The sequence below is a fragment of the Doryrhamphus excisus genome, chromosome 15 (genome assembly GCF_030265055.1).
Source record: "Doryrhamphus excisus isolate RoL2022-K1 chromosome 15, RoL_Dexc_1.0, whole genome shotgun sequence".
Lineage (NCBI taxonomy): Eukaryota > Metazoa > Chordata > Actinopteri > Syngnathiformes > Syngnathidae > Doryrhamphus > Doryrhamphus excisus.
In genome coordinates, this window is record NC_080480.1 from 6661123 (window position 1) to 6681462 (window position 20340).

General features: G+C 43.8%; 2 protein-coding genes across 2 annotated transcripts; one reads left to right on the plus strand and one right to left on the minus strand.

The window, feature by feature from the left end:
* Positions 1–464: 464 nt before the first annotated feature.
* Positions 465–5420, minus strand: aoc2 (amine oxidase copper containing 2). The gene is made up of 5 exons (XM_058049422.1): positions 3818–5420; positions 2705–2823; positions 2240–2406; positions 1155–1287; positions 465–1084 (listed from the first exon to the last, which is right to left on the minus strand). Exons 1-5 carry the CDS (start codon positions 5361–5363, stop codon positions 800–802), a joined length of 2250 nt encoding a protein of 749 aa, XP_057905405.1. The 5' UTR covers positions 5364–5420; the 3' UTR covers positions 465–799.
* An 869-nt stretch (positions 5421–6289) lies between these two features.
* Positions 6290–18698, plus strand: nbr1b (NBR1 autophagy cargo receptor b). The gene is made up of 23 exons (XM_058049921.1): positions 6290–6487; positions 6888–6950; positions 7233–7251; positions 7465–7487; positions 7696–7884; positions 8370–8447; positions 8523–8767; positions 8928–9053; positions 9423–9629; positions 10359–10518; positions 11102–11185; positions 11483–11668; positions 11758–11868; positions 12642–12717; positions 13242–13352; positions 13507–13677; positions 13849–14100; positions 14239–14428; positions 14623–14871; positions 14963–15048; positions 15110–15188; positions 15809–15902; positions 16020–18698. Exons 1-23 carry the CDS (start codon positions 6386–6388, stop codon positions 16212–16214), a joined length of 3096 nt encoding a protein of 1031 aa, XP_057905904.1. The 5' UTR covers positions 6290–6385; the 3' UTR covers positions 16215–18698.
* The last annotated feature ends 1642 nt before the right edge of the window (positions 18699–20340 follow it).

Consider the following 20340-nt stretch of genomic DNA (forward strand, 5'->3'; position numbering starts at 1 on the left):
GTTTTCTCCGGGTACTCCGGTTTCCTCCCACATTCCAAAAACATGCTAGGTTAATTGGCGACTCCAAATTGTCCATAGGTATAAATGTGAGTGTGAATGGTTGTTTGTCTATATGTGCCCTGTGATTGGCTGGCCACCAGCCCAGAGTGTACCCCGCCTCTTGCCCGAAGACAGCTGGGATAGGCTCCAGCAACCCCCGCGACCCTTGTGAGGAAAATGTGGTAGAAAATGAATGAATCATTGCTGCAATCTTCTGTACTCATATACTATATACTGTATATACACACACACATATATACTGTATATATATGTACATACTAAGCGTGTCACAAGACACAGAAGAGACAAGATGAGACACCAGATTTTAACACAACCTTTATAAAAAGTACAAATATCATTTGCACTAGGTTACACTCTTCTACATGCTGTGTGTATGCCACCAGCCCCGCCTCCACCCACCCAGACAAAGTGACTGTATGACTGACAAAAGGGCTCACCCCGTTCATGCCCTTGTTCTATGGATCCAAGGTGCTGAAGGCAATGCACAGAGTGAACCGTCTTCCTGCCCGACACATATGCACATGGCAATACATTGATGCTCCACTTCATTCTCACTGATTGTAGGATTCATTTATTTATTATTTTATCATAACCCCAGGCTGTGTCCCCACCATACAGCTTTTATTATGTAATACAAATCTTGTCACAGAGTGAAGGAAAGCGAGAGAGAGGAGGCGAGAGAAAGAGAGAGAGAGAGAGAGAGAAAGAGAGAGAGGTATGAGGATTGGAGGAATGAAGTCTAGTCGTGGAACTTAATGACTCCCTCAAAGCCGTTGTAGGTGAAAGGTTCCAGGAGAGGACTGCAGGACTCTTGGGCCACGCAAGCCATCCTGTTGTTCTCACAGCTTTCCTCAGCACCCGGCTTGATGTACACCCCGTCCGCAGAGTGAATGGAAGGATCCTGGTCAAAGTAGTTATGGGGGCGCAGCAGAACCCCGCCCCCGTTCCCTACAGTCACGGTATTGGGGATGTCCTCGGCATGAGGAATGTGGAGGAATCCGGTGGTGACCCAAGCAACCAGATCCTGGAAATACACAAACGGTCACCTCCAATACCTTGACTTTGGTGTTGCCAGGTGTACTTTTCACATTCACCTCATTCTCAATGCTCTCGTTGTCTTGGATGTACGAGCTGAAGTCAACCGCTGCCTTCCACATGTTGTTCTGATTATACAAACTGCTGCTGGTCTGCTCCAAATCCTTGTGCTTAGTGATGGCGACCTTATACCTGAACACACAAACACAATGAAAAAGTGGTCTACTATAGTAGTACATAACAGTGGTCTACTATAGTGGTACTGTACAGCGGTGTAGTATAGTGGTACATAACAGTGGTCTACTATAATGGTACATAACAGTGGTCAACTATAGTGGTACAGTACAGGGGTGTACTATAGTGGTACAGTACAGTGGTGTAGTATGGCTGTACAGTAAAGTGGTGTACTATAGTGGTGCAGTACAGTGGTCTACTATAGTGGTACAGTAAAGTGGTGTACTATAGTGGTGCAGTACGGTGGTGTAGTATAGTGGCACATAACAGTGGTCTACTATGGTGGTACAGTACAGTGATGTACTATAGTGGTACAGTACAGTGGTGTAGTATGGCGGTACAGTACATTGGTGTAGTATAGTGGTACAGTACAGTGATCTACTATAGTGGTACAGTACAGTGGTCTACTATAGTGGTATTGTACAGTGGTGTAGTATAGCTGTACAGTACAGTGGTGTAGTATAGCAGTACAGTACAGTGGTGTAGTATGGCGGTACAGTGCAGTGGTCTACTATAGTGGTACAATACAGTGGTCTACTACAGTGGTACAGTACTATAGTGGTACAGTACAGTGGTGTAGTATGGCAGTACAGTACAGTGGTGTAGTATAGTGGTACAGTACAGTGGTGTAGTATAGCAGTACAGTACAGTGGTCTACTATAGTGGTACAATACAGTTGTTTACTACAGTGGTACAGTACTGTAGTGGTACAGTACAGTGGTGTAGTATGGTGGTACAGTACACTGGTGTAATATAGTGGTACAGTACAGTGGTGTAGTATAGCAGTAAAGTACAGTGGTCTACTATAGTGGTAAAATCCACCTAGCTGAAGCAGAACAAGGCAAAAGGAATGTTGTGTGGTTGTGTGTCACATAGGTGGTTTCATAGGTAGGCTTTAGTTTGGCCCCACCTGGCCCAGGACATGGCTCTTTCTTCTGTTTGGCTCTCAGGGAGGTGGTCTCCAGTGAAGCTGAGTACTTGGAGTCTGTAGGAACGCTGATGGCCCCAGGCGTTGGTTTTGTTGCTGGCTATGTGGAGGTAGCGAGGAGTTTTGGCGTCATGACGCAGAGCTGCCTCCTGCAGGGATGACAGAATAACTTCATTAACGTCACTTTGCAGGTTAGTGTTGCAATACTCCTAAAAGCAGATTGATGTGCAAGTTTCCACCTCAAAGGCACTAAAAAGCGCTTCTTTAGAACATGACCTGCTGATGACGCAGCATCAGGAGCAACTGGGGTTCACTATCTTAAACAAGGATACTTCCACATGATCACTGGAGGACGAAGGATCGAACCCGCAACCGTCAGGTTGGGAGGCAACCACTCTACGACCTGAGCCATGCCTTCAATTTCAAGTGCTTGAAGATCAAGCTTACCTGTTCTGATTTCAATTGCTTCTCCACCAGTTGAGGAACCATGGCGTAGCGCCCTGGCAGCCATGGTACCGTCACGTTTACAAACTCCATGTCTTTGGTCTGGAACACGTTTTTCACTCCTGCAGTTAAATAACAGCAAATACATATACATGCTGTATAATACATGGATAGTTTGCACTCCAGAGACATTGAAAGCATAAGATGAATAAACACTGAAACACTACTTCTGATAGTACCGCAATTTCTATAGTATGAAGTAGCATTTATGGTACAGAGCCACTACGTGATGGTACCACTGTTTGTAGTCTGTAGAAGTATGTATGAATATGAATGTGAGAAGCTGTCACAAGCCATGGTAACTGTGATGGCCTCATGAAGAGCAGAAGAAGAAGTTTCGGGCCCCTTGGCCACTATGAGGCTTCATAAGTGTAGCATTATAGAGTGTGCATAAATGGAACGTCTTGCCTGCATGCCAATGACAAGCTCGCCCATGCCTGGAGTTGCTAATAGCCTTTTCCACCACAATCGATAGCTTTTTTTTTTAACATGGCTTATCCTGCAAAAATTTCCACTCCTGATGTTGTGTGAAGATTGTCTGCACGCAATAAAAGCACTCTTTGACTTCATACACTGTAAGTCTCCGACCAATATAAAAAGGGCTCAAGCCAAAATCAGTATGAGGATCAAAAAGATCCACTGTGGCGACTCCGGAATCAGGAAAAAGACAAAAGAAACAACAGTTTTGGAAATCCAACTGGAATAGGTGCAGATTCTGGAAGATGTAGAAAACTTTCTGTGCAAGTTATGGTGTGTAGCTCCTCTACAGAAGTCCACAACTCAATACAAAATGACCATGATGTCAATTCATGTTTCTAACCAAGTTTAGTATAGGTGACGAAGCAGTAAAAAGACAATGCTATGTGTACTTTCTATGCTCATGAGTGTTTTTCTACTCTGCTTTTGCTGCTGGAAACCTGGAATTTCCCCTTGTTGGACTACATCTTATCTTCGACAAATCTTCTGACCTGACCTTTTACATTTTGAAAGCACCAGCAAGTCTGTGTTTGTACATGACTTTCTTTTTGGGAAGAACAAAAGGAATGTTCTCCTCACCCAACACGTCCAGATCCACCTTGAAGTTGATGAAGTGGGTGTGGATGTTCCCCAGTACCTTTTCCGCCACCTGGTGGCCGTGTTTCAGACTTCCATCTACCAAATAGGAAGACGAGATGTATCCTGTGGCGTGCACCTTTGCTTCTACTGATCCACTTTGGTAGAAGATGAAATCCCACATGTAGTCGTAGTTCCCGATTGCCGTGATGGTCCTCAACACCAGGGCGCTGTTGACCATGCCGCCATAACCGTTACTGAAAAAGTCGGAGAAGTGCCTGCGTAGCGGCTGACCAAAGTTGTGCTCAAAGATGCAGATGGAATTCTTAAACCTCACGGGTTTGGGGACATCGATGTAGCGGTACATGGTCACATAAGTGGCTTGGTGAGGGCAATCTATGCCACGGACCAGTTCATGTGCAAAGCGCCCGATTCCGATACTGGAGTCCAAAAACTTGGTGAGGATCATCCCAGGTGTCACTGACCCGTACACGGACATGGCTTCTTGCACGCTCAGCTCGTACACAATTCTCTCTCCCTTAAAGCGCACGTCAAAGACCCTCATACCAGTGAGGGTACTCAGTCCGAAAGCAAAGCTCCAGTCCAGGTAGAGGACGTGGTTGCCGCTGACGCTGAAACGTTTCCCTTCTGCGTAAAACTGCATGGGGCTGAGCTGCAGAGGTTTGTTCTTGGGTATCAGAGAGTCATACTCGGCAGCCTCCTTGTAAACGATTCTTTTCACAGAACCTGCCGCGTATTTCTGCTTGAGTTCTTCCACGGTGTCAAAGTACTGGCCGTTGTACAGAAGCTTCTCTACCGTCCAGTAGGAGGCATTTAAGCTCTCGTGGTTGATGAGCATCTCCAAACCTACCGGGTGGATGTACATACCGCTGAAGTTCCTGAACAAAGACACCCATGTTTTTCTGTCTCCGGATTGGATTCCGCGGGGCATTTGCTCGAAGGGGTTGAGTGTTTTGTTGCCGAAGCTCTCCTTAATGATGTCCCCCATCTTTGAGAGCTGATCTTTCAAAAACTTTGTCAGAAAGTGGTATTCCCCAACGGTTACAGTACGCGCGGTGATGGGGAGCTCAGTCTTGTACTTCATCTTGGTAACGTCCTTGTGGTACGTGGGCTTAGGCAGAGGCCCCACCACATACTCCTTAATATGGCCCTTGGATCCGTGGAAAACCACTACAGTGGCTTCACGCACCGGCTCAGGACCCAACCCGTCCAAGTAGGCCAACACATCGGCTTTCCTGGGCATAGAGAGCTCGATTAAGAACAGGAAGTTATCAGACGGCTTGGTGAGCTGCCTGGTCCTGATGTCCAAGTCCTTCTGCTGGACCATGTACTGCTGGACCTGCAGGTACTCCTCACGAGTCAAATCAGCAAACACGCGGCTGCGCTCATCATGTTTGCCTTTGAGAGGATGAACACGCTGAGTGGAACACGCGGGCACCCTGCTGGAGATCATGCCAATCAAAATCATGTTGACCAAAACCGAGACCAGGACCAAGACAAGAAGCGTCCATTTCACCAGCGAGTTCATCTTGTACTTCTGTCCTCATGCGCAGTCAGCGTCTAATGGTGGGAAGATGCGAAGAATGTAAGTGTTCTGGGATGCCCCACCCGCCACCCCCCACACTCACACACTTCCTCCTGGCTTGAAAAGGATTGCCAGAACCAGACCCACATCTCAGTGGACATTTACTCCCTGATGAATCAGCCTAAAAATGCTAACTACGTCAAGAATGGTTGCGCAACACCACAGAAAGGCTGATCATTAGAAGAATTCTCTCCCAGACTTCTGGTTCTTGTACATGTGGGAGCATGTGGGAGCATCCCACTATCAGGCCCCCTCCACACATGGCCAGATGTGCACCCCAAATAACCCCCCCCCCAACACACACACACACACAGGCACTTGTGTAAAAAAGTAAAACCATACACCCTAAAGAGGGTACACACACACACAGAAGTATTTGGAGATGTTTATCTACACTAATGGAAGCCAACAATACACCCAAGAGCACAGCACACACACACACACACACACAGATGGACTTGTGTTTGAAACCAAGCTTTGTAAATGGCTGTACACAGAATTAAGTTGTTTGTTTGTCCTTTCCACGCCTGCATTCAAGTTATTTAGTGGAAGAAACAAACGTTTGTGAAACCTGGTTCGAGTTCAATGCTGACGTCATATAAGAAGAGACAAAACAAGGAAAACGTTTCATTTTTTTTTACATTTATTACATTTGCTTAATAGTCAGCTAAAAGAACACAATTTGTTGTGGAAAAACAAATGTACGCTACATTGTACATTGTTACGCTCGATTGTTACATTCTGCTTTGCAAAAAAATGTAAAAAAAAAAAAAAGAAAGAAAGAAAAGAAGGCTGAATAAGACAGAAGTTTATTTTGAAAGGAATTGAGCGGCAGTGGTGCTTGTTGTTCCGGCAAAAGGTGCAGAGTGGGCGTGTCCATGATGCCGACGTAAACACAACGCACTGACGAGATTATACCGAATCTTGGTCGTTTTGTGAAGAATATGTTTTAATGTGGACACATCATGGATCTATATATTAACGTCAAGGTCAATTTCAGGGGAAATTCCAAGAATTTCCTCCTGTCGGGATCCGAGACCAAGAGCTGGGACTCGATGGAGGCCATGGTAAGCTAATAGATAAAAACACACCTATCACTAAGCTAACAGCTAAACACACCTATCGCTAAGCTAACAGTTAAACACGTCTATCACTAAGCTAACAGTTAAACACACATATCACGAAGCTAACAGCTAAACACACCTATCACAAAACTAACAGCTAAACACACCTATCACTGTTGATAGTGATTCATACATTGTGCTTTAGCAGCTAGAGACATATTAGCATGACTAATACACATGAAGTAGTTGAATTGATCCTTTTAACATGGCTGTACCATTTGCAAAAGGGAACTTTTCCTCTCAAATGGACACACTGGTCTTGGTTTTCTCGAAATAAAGTCACGTCACTGTCAGCATCTGTCATACACACAAATATGACTTGACCACTCTATCGTGTGTGCAGGTGAAGCGCTCCTTTAGTTTGAGCAGCCTTCAGTTGACCTACTTTGACGAGGAGAACGAAGAGGTGACAACGTCTCTAACAATAACACTCATCACATTTAATGTACATTTATGACATAAATGCTACCCTTACATGAATTACATAAATGTTACCCTTGCATGAATTATACCATGAATACTACCTTTCCGTGCAGTAAAACTGAAAATGATTTAATGTTATCTTTTAGTGCAGTGAAATAATGAAGTATTGCTTGGTACTGTATTATTGTTGCATCCATTGGATGTGTTTGTGTTGATAGAAGCTGTCCAGTAAGATAACACCTTGTTGTTCTTGTTGTTCTGCTAGGTGTCCATCAACAGTCAAGGTAAGTCTCCAGCAGCTGTTTTTAGACGCTCTTGGCTAGTTCATTATATATACAGTAAATCCAAAGTGAAATCAAATTTTATGGTTTATATTATTTTTCAATACAGCATTTGCCAATATCAGTGCTTACTGTCAGTGTTGTGGCTCACTGACTCGTGTTGAAAGAATGCATGTAGATTTCATAATCAAATTCATGTTTCTGCTTTTCTTTCAGTGGAATATGAAGAGGCTCTGAAGGTATGTTTCATTTCTTCATGCTAAAGAGATTTTTTATCTTTTTAGATCTTTATTTCCTATGGCTGTTCTTTCTTTCAGACCTTATTATTTGTTTTTAAATCTCTTCATGGACTGATGCCACTTTATCACTTACAAAAGCACGTGTGCGTTAGCGTTAGCGTACACAATAGTTTATTTTTAGTATTTCATTAACTGCTTTTTCTTCCAGAGTGCAGCCCGGCAGGGAAATCGACTGCACATGAACGTGTACGAAACGCGTGGCCATCCTGCGAGGGTCTCCAGCTCCAAGGCCAGTGCTACAGAGCCAAAGAGGGGCTTCAGACCCCCTCAGCACTGTCCTACTCTTGCCCAGGTGGTCAGTCGCAAGGTTCAGGCTGCAGTGCCAGAACAAGGCATGGTAGGCATCCACTACATTTCTTTGAATGGCTTGTAGAGCAGCAGTATTTCACCTTAGATGGGCTTTGGTGATGGACCTTGGACAGATGTCGGCAACCCATGGCTCTTCTGCCAGAATACTTTTTAACACCCGAATGGGGAAAATGCTGATATGACTCATCTTTGTCATGAGTTTAAAAAATCTGACTTTTTGTGAGACCGTGAATGCGTTCTGGCTGGTGATTGGATGAGTGCGAGGAATGGAGGCGAAGGTGGTGTTTCGTTGGCTTCCCCAAAGTGATAAGCTAACCTTCAATGTATCAGCCAAAAAGAAATATGGGAGATTGAAATTCTGCACAGACAGATTCCTTTGTCTTCAATGGCTTACATTTCTGCTTCATATGTTGCAAGAAACAACACAAAACGTTGAAAGAGGAAGATCATGCAATCCAACCTCCAATCTCCTGTAGAACATATGCTTATTGATCTGCATGTCTTTCCAATCAGGTGATGATGAAAGAAGTGAAAGGGACTAGAGAGGAAGACAAGACTCCTCCAGCCTGGTTCACGTCTTACATGGAGAAGGTAGAAGAATCACTTATTCCAAGCACAAGTTTGGCTGTGTGTCTGATGGCGTCTCCACCCCCACCATCTCATCAGTTTAAAGACCAGGTGGTCCGTGAGGCTGTGGAGAAAATCTGCAGAGAGTTTTCTGGACAGTGCTGTATCCACAAGCCCCTGGGTGGAGGTGCTGAGGGAGCAGGGGGGAGTAGAGGGGAAGCAATAGCCGGAGCGGAGGTGGTACCTGAGATTTCTTCCTCTACCCTGCCTGGGGCTCCATCCTCTTCCACTCCTCCTTGCTCCTCCTGCAGAGGACAGACCACAGGTGGAGGCTACCAATGCAGGTAGTTGAGAATCAATGATCAATGACTTATTTCAGTCAGTGAAATACTAATAGTAATATTACATAATATTGCCATTGGTTGTAAAGTAAAATATGCATTGCAGAGTAAGTCATGTGCACTGCATGAATAATTGCTTTTTCCTTTCAATATTCTGTCACAGTGTGTGTACATCATGTACTCTATGCGAGCCTTGCAGTTTCTCTCATGACCCAAGTCACAATTTGGTGAGAGCCAGAACTCCCCTGTCTATCCCTGAGCATGGATCACCTGCCCCTGATCACAGCAGGTAAGGCGCCCCCATGATGGGGCAAGTGTTCTATACTCGTAGAGTATAGAGTACAGTAGATTCCTTTATATTCCACCTTTGGCATTCACACAAACTTGCTAATTTGTCATCCAAAACATTTTTTAGTCACCTTGACCATTAAGTGGTAATCATTATGTGATAAAGCTTCCAATATCAGTATAGTACATAGATACATAATCATAATGTTGGTGTGGAATGACTTAATAGGGAACATGTGTACCCAGTCATCTCTACATTACAAATACTGTACATTACATGTGAAGTAGCTTAAACCTGAGTTCATTATACCTCATTGAAAGCAGTACAATGTACTTTGTCCATTTCTTGATGTGACGGTGTTGTGTTCAGGTTCTACAGGCGAGGAGACCGCAGCTTCCGTAAGGCGGAGAAGCAACGTCTAAAAGCAGAAAAGCGCCTGCTGAAGGCCGAAGTCAAAGAGATCCGTAAACAGCTGAGGATGGAGAGACGTGGCATACAGTGGAGCTCCTCCCACCGCGATGGAAGCTCTTCTCCTGTCCTTCTTCAGCCTCGAGCATCACAGCACAGCAGCCCTGAGTAGGTGACCAAAGACCAGTCCATAAATAGCATTGGCATCGTAAGATGACACCATATTTGAACATGACTTGGAAGAAAACACATACAGGAGTGGAGAACCAGACTTTTGTATTCATCTGAGTCACAAAACAATGCAGAACATGATGCCTTGGACTCTTCAATGTCCACAAAGTGAAACAAAAAGTCAAAATGATCAAAGTTGAAATAATGAGGGCAGTTGTAGCTGCGGCTACTGATTATTGAAGACAACAGATGAGCTTTATGTTTACACTGAAAGAATGACACCTGCCATGATGCATAGTGTAGTACCAGGAAGTAGTGAAATACTGTAGATGCTGCTGCCATAAGTCCTATGTAGTGTTTTGATCTGACAACTCTTAAGTAACTTTGATCAAATACTACAGCTTCTGCTGAGACATTAACACAGCAGCAGATGTTCAACTCCCATGGAAAAAAGCCTCGTCACGAGCGAGTAACGTTGGGAAACAGCAAGGCGGGTTGGATTGCAAGGTTTATAGCGTGCATAAAATACTGCCGCATGTATTATTATTCACAGAAGCCATTTCATAGCTCACACTGGGGTACACTTCATATATACAATGGTTAATACAATGAATACCATACAATTACTTTTTGGGCTTTAACCATGAAGGGACAAAGAGGTCCTCTTCCAAAATGGTAAAGTAACTCAGCAGGGTACAGGGTACATCTCCTTTCATTTTCAACCAGGCGACCAAAACGTCCCTGTCCACTGATGGTTCCAACCATGACTGCTACATTTCTGGATGAGAACCTTCCTGATGGGACCCGCCTGCGTCCTGGGACCAAGTTCATCAAGTACTGGAAGATGAGGAACACCGGAACAATGAGTTGGAGCGCTGACACCAAGGTAAATAGATACGTTATTAAGCATCAAGGTAATCATTACCTGATTTTCATCTGCAACTTCACTTTCTTTTCACATCTGAGGTGGTTGGACAGACGATTTGCTTGAAAGATAATATATTAATCCATAAGACATCGTAACACTTGGAAGGAGAAGAATGGATTGGCTTTAGTATAAACAAAGTGCTTGACTGTGAAAGTTCCCACACTGCTTGTGGTAAATAAGGGTACAACTCATCAAGTCTCTTAATGGAAGCATTTAGGAGAGGTTGTCATGTGACTATCCCAGGAATCGGGATTTTCCCCCCAAATTCTAAACTACATTTCTTCAATGAAGTCATAGAAAGCAAGGCAGCCTTCACATTGCTATGAAAGCCAGTAGAACAAATGCTAATAGGTTGATTTCAGGCTTTACTACAAATCAAAGTAGATTTGTACTACTTTAGCATGAAGATGGGTAGTAGAAAACCATGACTAACTGGTTGGAGCCCCCCACCATTAATAACAGCATTGTGGCTAGTTTCTAGTAGTTTTTGAAGTGATGACAGTGATGACGTTGTACCTACTCCGATATTTGCTTCCTGCAGCTGAAGTTCATGTGGGGAAACCTGGCAGTGGGATCTGGGGATCGTTGGAGAGAAGTATCCGTTCCCTTTCTCCAGCCAGGACAGGTGAGATGCCAACAAGTTAGTCACTTCCTCCTACAGATGCTCCTGGTAGAACATCATCATCAGGGTCATCGTGCTTCAAAATGGAGCTTCGGCTGCTCTTTCTGCCAACACAATGTGGTGTCATCATGGAGTTACCCTTCCCACCTTATACTCCGATATTCTTTGCATGTTGCTTATTAAACAAGCTGAAGCCATTTGCATGTTTCTTCACAAGGCAGTGGTGCTTTCACTGGCAAAGTTAGCATGATCTGTGTTATTGGCTTGGAATGACTTGTCTTGTGCATGATCCTTTGCCAGGTCGGTATAGTGAGTGTAGCACTATGTGCTCCCTCAATGGATGGTTCCTACACCTCTCACTGGCGCCTGGCTCATGCTGGAGAGCAGTTTGGACCCAGGGTCTGGTGCAGCATTTTGGTTGACCCCCTGGCCCCTGCCCCTATGTTGGCGGATGGGATACTTGTATCTCCTTGTGTCACGCCACAGGTAAGAAAGCATGCAAGATGACTTGAACACAAGTACGGTCTGCGACACAGACATAGTCTATCACTATTGAAGTAATACTGCACCAACAGGGTAAAAACCCACTGCCAAAGGACGGTACAGCATCTAGAAAACAGCCTCCATTGGCAGTAGACAGCGGAGAAGAGTACTTCATCCCCTCTGTGGACCTGCTGACTGCACAGGTATTTTATCTGCATTGTTAGAGTGTACTGACTAATGAGAATGGAGAGATAAGTAAGAGTAAGAGCAGTAATCATGGAGAACCCATAACAGATACACCACATGTAGAACATGTACTGTACAAGGTATCCCACATTGTGCAGTTTCATTTAATTCATAATTAATTCATTAAAAAAAGTATATAAAGTGTAATATATATATTTTAATGGTGCAGTCCAATAACAATCGACAAAAGCTGTTCAAAGGCCTTGTTTCCTTCAAAGCCACAAAATTGGCTGTTTGAAATTAGCAAACACGGGACATTGAAAAATGGGTGGAAGAATGTTTTCTTCTCTGTTGACGGCCTTGATGCTTCAAACCTTACTGGCATGGCAGGGAGATTCCACCTGAGATGTTTTCCACACAGCACAGTGAAGGGGCACCATCACCATCCTTCAGTGAAACAATGGAGCTTCAGATTGTACAGGGGCGTCAAACGGTGGGGATGTTGCAGGGGGCATCCATCATGACTGAAGGCCCTGGTCTGTGTAGTAATGACTGGCTTTTTCAATTTCTTACAGAGGAATGAGCTCACTCTTTTGGTCAACAAATACAATTCTAGCATCAATTTTTGTAGTCAACTGCTGTTAACATTGTGATGTGTGTATATTCACCATCACATGTACAACAACAGCAGCAAACCATCTAACTGTCTAGTATGTGAGTATTGCAGTGGTATTGATCCTGCTGTTAAATACTCCCCTTCCCTTTTTCTCCTTTTCTTTTCTTCTCTCAGGATCTTCTCTCTTTTGAGTTGTTGGACATCAACATTGTTCAAGAGTTGGAGAGTGCCCCGAATAACACCCCGACAGGTAAGAAGATGTATATGTGTAATATTTGTGTATAATCTTTTGTGTATGTGCACCGGGGTAGTGTGGGAACTTTCGGGTGGGGGGATGTGTTAGTACAGACCTGCCAACATGTACACATTGTTCTTACTAAGCATGCACTTTGACACTTGAATATGCTTAGTTGCTTCACAGCTCTCCATATCCTTGCATTTTCCTGCTTTCAGTATCAAGTACACTCTGTACTGTACAAATACTGTAAAGAAATACTGTATATATGTAGATATGATCACTTTCTTAATAATTTTTCAAATCCTGGGGGGCATGAAAGAAAATATAGACTGTGTATATGATTTATGTATGCAATAAATAGGGATGTATGTGTGTGTATACACTGTTTAGTGTATATGACTGTATGTGTAATACATATGAATGTATGTATAGACTATGTGTGATGTATATGAATGTATGTGTAATATACAGTATGTGAAATATGTGTGTATATGTATGTGTACTCATGCGGTCTTATTTGTATTTGTGTCTTTCAGACAGGACTCCCTGCATCTCTCCTCTTCCACAAGATGGCTACCTGCAGGACAAAGTCAGCCCCTCCTTGGGGCTGATCCAAGAAGAGACTGAAATGATCAATAGCATCATGGGTAAGCATTGATTACTGTTGATGATATTTGTATTGAGACCCTGGTTTATGAATGTTGGCGTCTTGTTTTGTGAATGAAGAAATGTTCTTTATGAGAATGATGTGTACTTGTTGTCAGATGAAAGATGTTTTACTATGATACTGTGTGGCACCAGATGTTCCTCGTGAGGTGGTTTGTGCTGCAGAGGACAGTGGAGTCCCGGCACAAGAGGAGGGGGGAGAGGACATCAGTGGAACTCAGTTTGTTTGTGAGACGCTCATTCGCTCAATGACTTTGGAGGAAGCCCCTGATCACACCTTGATGCGGGGATCCTGCTCTGGTGCAGGTAAACATGCGGGAACCTGTTCTAATTCTCCTTATTATATCATAAAACAACCTTACATTCTGCATTAACTTTTGTATTATCTTACGTTCATTAATTACATATTGTTCATGCATTACATTATGTACTGAATTATGTAATGTATTGCATTGTATACATTTTGCTTGCTCACAGTGGTACGTCCGGCTGTTGAGGTTGGCTCCAGTGTGAAAAGTGATGAAATCCTGGACAGTAACACCGCTGCCAGCACCCGCAACCCCCCAAAACCTCCCGCAGTGCTGAAGTCATGCCTTCCATCCCCTCTTAAAGCCTCCCTACCTGCTCCTCTGTCTGTGATCCCAGCCCAAGTGGCTGGCCCCAGCTCAGTACCGATAGCACTCCACACTGCTCCCACCCACTCCACACCTCTGGAGTGCACCACCATAGGTCAGTACATAGACATGATATACAGTATATATATGACACATTGTGGGGATCCGCAGGGATGTTTATAATTCTATGTATATTTACTAGGGGTGTTCCGAATTATTGCAAATTATACCAGTTGTCCCCTTTTGATCCCAGCCGAAGCTGGGGGCCCGCACAGTGTGCAGCCCACCGCAAGGGAATGTGAGAAAGAAGCAGAGGTCAACAAGGGAGGCAAAAAGAAAGAAAGAATGAGGAGTCGCTCATCCTCCACCTCCTCAGAGGATTACATCATCATCCTTCCTGACTGCTTTGACACCAGCCGGCCACTGGGAGAGTCCATGTACAGGTACACTATTTACCTGTGGACAATATTTACACTGTGTATTCTATACAAACATGTTCATGCTGCATGACTATATGGCTTTTAAAGGAGACCTATTATGCTTTTTCCACTTTTCTGACCTATAAATGTAGTTAGAATGTAATACAGCGTACATTACAATATGTAACATCCACTTTGTTTTGGACTAAATGTTCCAGCTCTGCTCTGTCACAACCTGGTGACACCCCAGCTAGTACCCACACAGACCCAGAAACCCTGACCTCTCAACTTGGTGCCAGTAACTCCCATGGAGAGGAACAGGGCAAGGCGCTTGAGGCCACAGCTGCAGGAACAGAGATGTTGAGCAACAGTAGTGCAAACGACATGCTTTGCACATCTCAGACGCTGGACGATGAGCCCCTGACACCTGAGGTCCTGATGCCACCTCCAGCCACTCTTGTAACAAGGTCAGGATGGATGTCATGCTCCATGATGTGGATGAACATGTGCTGCCTGACATGCATGTGGCTAAAAGTGGATGTATTTTTGCGTCCTTAGTCCAGAGTGCATTGGCAAAGCAGTGGAAGAAGGTGCTGCAGCTGAGGAGGATGTGGAACACTCTGAACATTATCAAACTCATGATGGTAATATCCTGATGTTTGCATCACTGAAATGTTCTTGCAGTCAATCATATGCTTCTTCCAGCCTCTTCTGCTGAAAAGAAAGAGTCAGATGTTTCACATGCTACTGCAGCCCCAGATGAAGACACCGCTGAGGAGCCCAGGTAAGAAACGTGCACAAAAGTGGTAGAAGAAACTTAAATAGGACCACTGGGAATTGTCCCCAATGTTGCCTGACAATCTGAAAACACGTTTTAAAATGTATTGAGTTGTGGACTCATATATAGCAGCTCCACAGCATAACATCCACAGAAAGCTTTCTAGATCTTCAACAATCTGCACCTATTCCAGCTAGATTTTCTTGGATTTCCGTAAGGATGATTGGGAGAAATGTGGCAAGGAAGGAGCTGCTTGATGATGTCAAGGGAGTTGGGAGCAGGAACAGCATTAGTAAGACATTTTGCCGTCATGCATTGAGATCCTGCAGTGCTAGCAAGATCAAAAAGACACATGTACACACCCATGGGAACCTTTGACATGAAAACACGTGAATGACCCACACAAGGCTCACATGAGGTGTTAGCATGCATGAAGTGGACTGAACCAACACCAACATCCCTGGTGTCCAGCATTGTCTTGTCTGAACCTGAATGCCTCACAGCAGGTCATACAAGAGCAGTGTTACCTTTTATTGTATAACGGGTATTGCAAGTCACCATGATTGTAAAATGAACAGCATGGTATCCAAGGAGACGATGTTTGACCTTGCTGTGACCTGTGTCAGGCATGCAGGTGTCACCAGTGATCTGGTTAAAGGAGCTCTGTCAGTCGCCGCCTCCGCCTACAAAGCGCTGTTCACTGGACAAGGGCCCACGCAGGTATTTTATACTTTGCACATGATTTTACTAAGTCAACTTTCACGTTTGTCATGTTTGATGTTTTTGTCAAATAATCGCCCTGCCGCTTTAGTGAATGTACCCAAAAATATTTTTCAGCAATGTCAACCAAGCACCAAGCACCCAGTGGACGCGTGCACACAGGACACCATGATGGCCGTGCTCCTGGAGATGGGCTTTGGGGACCGCCCCCTCAACCAGCGCTTGCTGAAGAAGCACAACTACAACCTGCTAGACGTTGTCAACGAACTCGTCCAGCTCACTGACAACGACTGGTACTCCACACGCTACTGACAAGTACAAGTAGATCATACGCACCAATAGAAGTCCTAAGCAGAAAATACATACAATTAGTACATGCCCCAAGTAGAAAAATACACACTAATACAAGTCCTAAGCAAAAAATACATTAGTTTAGTACACGCCCCAAGTAGAAAACACACATCAAAACAAGTCCTAAACAGAAAATACACACAATCAGTACAAGTACTAAGTAAATAATACACACAATGAGTACAAGTCAGCTTGTATTGAAATGGTGTAATGTCAGCAGGGTGTCCAAGCACTTTTCAGCGGCTCATGGCTAGAGAAGCTCATGTCGTCACATGACCTTTCATATATGCAGCTGCTTTATTTGGCCCCACTCATCTTTGCCTTCCCCCTCCTTTTTTTGAGCTTCTTTAACTCGACCAGTTGGACAGAGATGAGCGTGAGAGAGCGGCACAAGCGGCAAGATTCTATCACTCTTCACAATAAAACACCCCGTAGACAACAACAAAATACATCTTAAAATACACTGACAATAAGTACTATTTTCTTGCTTTATTAGTCCACAACCAAAGGATTGGGTTTTGCTGCTCTGTAAAAAATGTCACATCATCAATGATCTGAAGTCTGTTGATTTACTGGCAGCGTAACACAGTACTCATTAAATACTACCATCTGTATTTAAATAAAAAATCACTAAAAAACACTACAAATTGGGGTGGCTGGGCTGCCCCTTAGAGAAGAGGTGAGAAATATTGGCATCCAGGAGAAACCTGGAGTAGAAGTGCTGCTCCTCCCCATTGAGAGGAGCCAGATGCTGTCAGGGTGCCTCCAGGACACGTCCCGTCCCAACACGGAGGTGTTGAGGGCATGTCCGACCGGTAGGTCTCAGGAAAAACCCAGGACACATTGGAGAGACTATGGCTGTGTTTGAATTCGGGGTCTGCATCCTGCTGTGCTGGTAGCCTAAAGAAATGAATATTTAATCAATATTTAAGCTTGATTCTTTGATCTTTGCACCATAATGTTGACTTTTTTAACGGCTGAATGGGAGCGCGCAAAGAATGTTGGGATATGTGCAGGTTGGCTTGAATGCAGACTTCTTCTCAATGGAGAAGGAGGACACATTTTGAGGAGCTTTTGTGGACTTTCTAATTCGCACAGCCTTCGGGCAGCACAATTACGTCATGCAGCCTACAAATGTGCACTTTTTTAGGATGCAGACCCTGAATTCAACAGCGTATGTCTCTCAACTCGCCTGGGAACTCCTCGGGATCCGCTGGGAGGAGCTAGACGAGGTAGGCAGGAAATCTGGGCTTACCTGCTTATGCTGCTGCCCCCACGACCCGACCTTGAATAAGCAGGAGACGATGTGATAAAAATGCACCTTAGTTTATATGGACACAGTAGACCACATCTTACGTATATGGAGGTGGGAGACCATACTTTAGTTCATATGGAAGCGGTAGACTAAATGGTAGACCACACCTTAGTTTATATGGAGGCGGTAGACCACGCCTTAGTTAAATATGGTGTAGATGTTAGTGTGGGCTTTTGGCAGCATGGAAGATGAAGCTGATGGTGATATAGTTTTGTAGATACACATGCTGCTGTGTTATTATGGCCATTGCTACTGTAGCTCATGGTCACCATATTGTGTCCCACTGCTTGCTTTCTGTGTGTAAACATAAAAATAAAAAAGTGGAGTGATTGAAATTGGGTGCTATTGGTGAGGAAACATACATGCTGTAAGTGATTTTGTCTTTATTGGTTAGCTTGCTAGGTGCTACTGTATGTGTTTGTACACGTCATGCTGAAAGGGGAATGAATATTTCTACTTTGTTCTCACGTAAAGGAAGAACGCCATCTTGCCCTGTACCCTATGTTTATTGTCAATGTTAGTACAATCAATAGTACACTACTGTCAGTAGTACAAGTCAAATATTGAGGGATTAAATTGTGCTGAGGTGCACTTTGAAAATATGCTTGAATACTACTACTACTACTACTACTACTACTACTATAACACGGGCATGCACAAGCATTGTGTACAATGCCATGCTTTGACTTCAACATGTATATAGTTGGGACTTTTTCTATGTATATAATAGAAAGATTGTGTCACTATGATTATTGTATGATATAAATATGCATATTTGTGGATGATTGACAAGACCAAGATGTTTATTTTGAAAGACATTCCATTGAAAAACATTCATGTCTTTGATGGATGAATGATAATAAAGCTTGTTCTATCACGTAGAATCACATGGCACACACAATGCAAGCATACTCTATATCTATATTTCTATCTTTCAATATTCATATCCGCGCTGTGAGGGACTGGAAAGACTTTTTCTGTATTTGACGATGTGGATGTCTTTTCATTGTGTGTGTTAGTATTTCCTCTGTGATTTGTTCAAATCCTCATTAAGTTGACACAGAAGTAATCCAAGACAATAAAATCACACTTACAACAACATAAGAGTGTATTTCAATAAATACATTTATACAGCTAGTACTAGCAAACTGTGGGTTCAAGTTAGTGTTTGAGTAATACAGCTGTCCTATCTAGTATTTCAGAAAATTTCTCCCATGGGTTCAAGTGATTCAAGAACCCACCTATGGCGGCATTGATTCTCTTCCTTGATTTCTCCGTTCAAGTTCATGATGGAAGTCAGGTCCATCTTCACCCTCAGCTGCAGTTCAAATGTGTTCTGGTCGTCAAAACCAAAACTGTTCCCACCAAGTCGAATAACCAGCATGTCTGCTGGTTCCGGACTGGTTTGCAGCTTCTGCATCAGGAATGGCACAACTTACAGTTCTCCCCACCTCATGTCTTCTTGTCCATCCCGGCTGATGCTACACAGAAGCTTGAAGTTCCACACATATCTCTTCAGACCACTGACAATAGATGATCCAAATGTTCCTCACTGCTGTCCATTGTTTTCATTATACCTTTAAAGGCACCCAAGTTATACACTGATCCTCTTTTAACTTGACACAGACCACCACCTCTACTAGGCGCTACTATAGTATGCCGATCCTGTTTTCTTATTGGCTGCCTTAACTTGGCACAGACCACGGCCACTACATGCTACTTGTGGTAAACTGCTTTCCTCTCACTCACTCTGCTTCTTCTTAGACCGGGGATGTACTCCGCCTCTCGCCCTAAGACAGCTGGGATAGGCTCCAGCATGCCCGCGGTATAGAAAATGAATTAATTAATATATATAAGTGTGTGTGTGTGTCAACTGGGGGCCATTTGCAGCCCACAGCTGGTTTGTCATTGGCCCTCGGCTTACTGTAAAAATGAAAGGAATTATTGGTATATGAGCTATCATGTATATATGAGATACCTGTATTGTATGTACAGTGAAGAAAATAAGTATTTGAACACCCTGCTATTTTGCTATTTCTCCCACTTAGAAATCATGGAGGGGTCTGAAATTTTCATCGTAGGTGCATGTCCACTGTGAGAGAGATAAACTAAAAAGAAAAATCCAGAAATCACAATGCATGATTTTTTAACAATTTATTTGTGTGATACAGCTGCAAATAAGTATTTGAACACCTGAGAAAATGAATGTTAATATTTGGTACAGTAGCCTTTGTTTGCTATTACAGAGGTCAAACGTTTCCTGTAGTTTTTCACCAGGTTTGCACACACTGCAGGAGGGATCTTGGCCCACTCCTCCACACAGATCTTCTCTAGATCAGTCAGGTTTCTGGGCTGTCGCTGAGAAACACGGAGTTTGAGCTCCCTCCAAAGATTTTCGATTGGGTTCAGGTCTGGAGACTGGCTGGGCCATGCTAGAACCTTGATATGCTTCTTACGGAGCCACTCCTTGGTTTTCCTGGCTGTGTGCTTCGGGTCGTTGTCGTGTTGGAAGACCCAGCCACGACCCATCTTCAATGCTCTGACAGAGGGAAGGAGGTTGTTCCCCAAAATCTCACAATACACGGCCCCAGTCATCCTCTCTTTAATGCAGTGCACTCGTCCTGTCCCATGTGCAGAAAAACACCCCCAAAGCATGATGCTACCACCCCCATGCTTCACAGTAGGGATGGTGTTCTTCGGATTGTACTCTTCATTCTTCTTCCTCCAAACACGCTTATTGGAATTATGACCAAAAAGTTCTATTTTGGTCTC

What these genes read in the sequence shown, in the direction of transcription:
- aoc2 (XM_058049422.1), bottom strand. Translation starts at nt 5,363, where the DNA reads ATGAACTCGCTGGTGAAATGGACGCTTCTTGTCTTGGTCCTGGTCTCG. An exon ending in AGCAATTGAAATCAGAACAG is followed by an intron (nt 2,407 to 2,704) that starts GTAAGCTTGATC and finishes TCATCCCTGCAG; the next exon opens with GAGGCAGCTCTGCGTCATGA. An exon ending in ACGAGAGCATTGAGAATGAG is followed by an intron (nt 1,085 to 1,154) that starts GTGAATGTGAAA and finishes GTGTATTTCCAG; the next exon opens with GATCTGGTTGCTTGGGTCAC.
- nbr1b (XM_058049921.1), top strand. Translation starts at nt 6,386, where the DNA reads ATGGATCTATATATTAACGTCAAGGTCAATTTCAGGGGAAATTCCAAG. An exon ending in CCCGAATAACACCCCGACAG is followed by an intron (nt 12,718 to 13,241) that starts GTAAGAAGATGT and finishes TGTGTCTTTCAG; the next exon opens with ACAGGACTCCCTGCATCTCT. An exon ending in GACACCGCTGAGGAGCCCAG is followed by an intron (nt 15,189 to 15,808) that starts GTAAGAAACGTG and finishes GACCTGTGTCAG; the next exon opens with GCATGCAGGTGTCACCAGTG.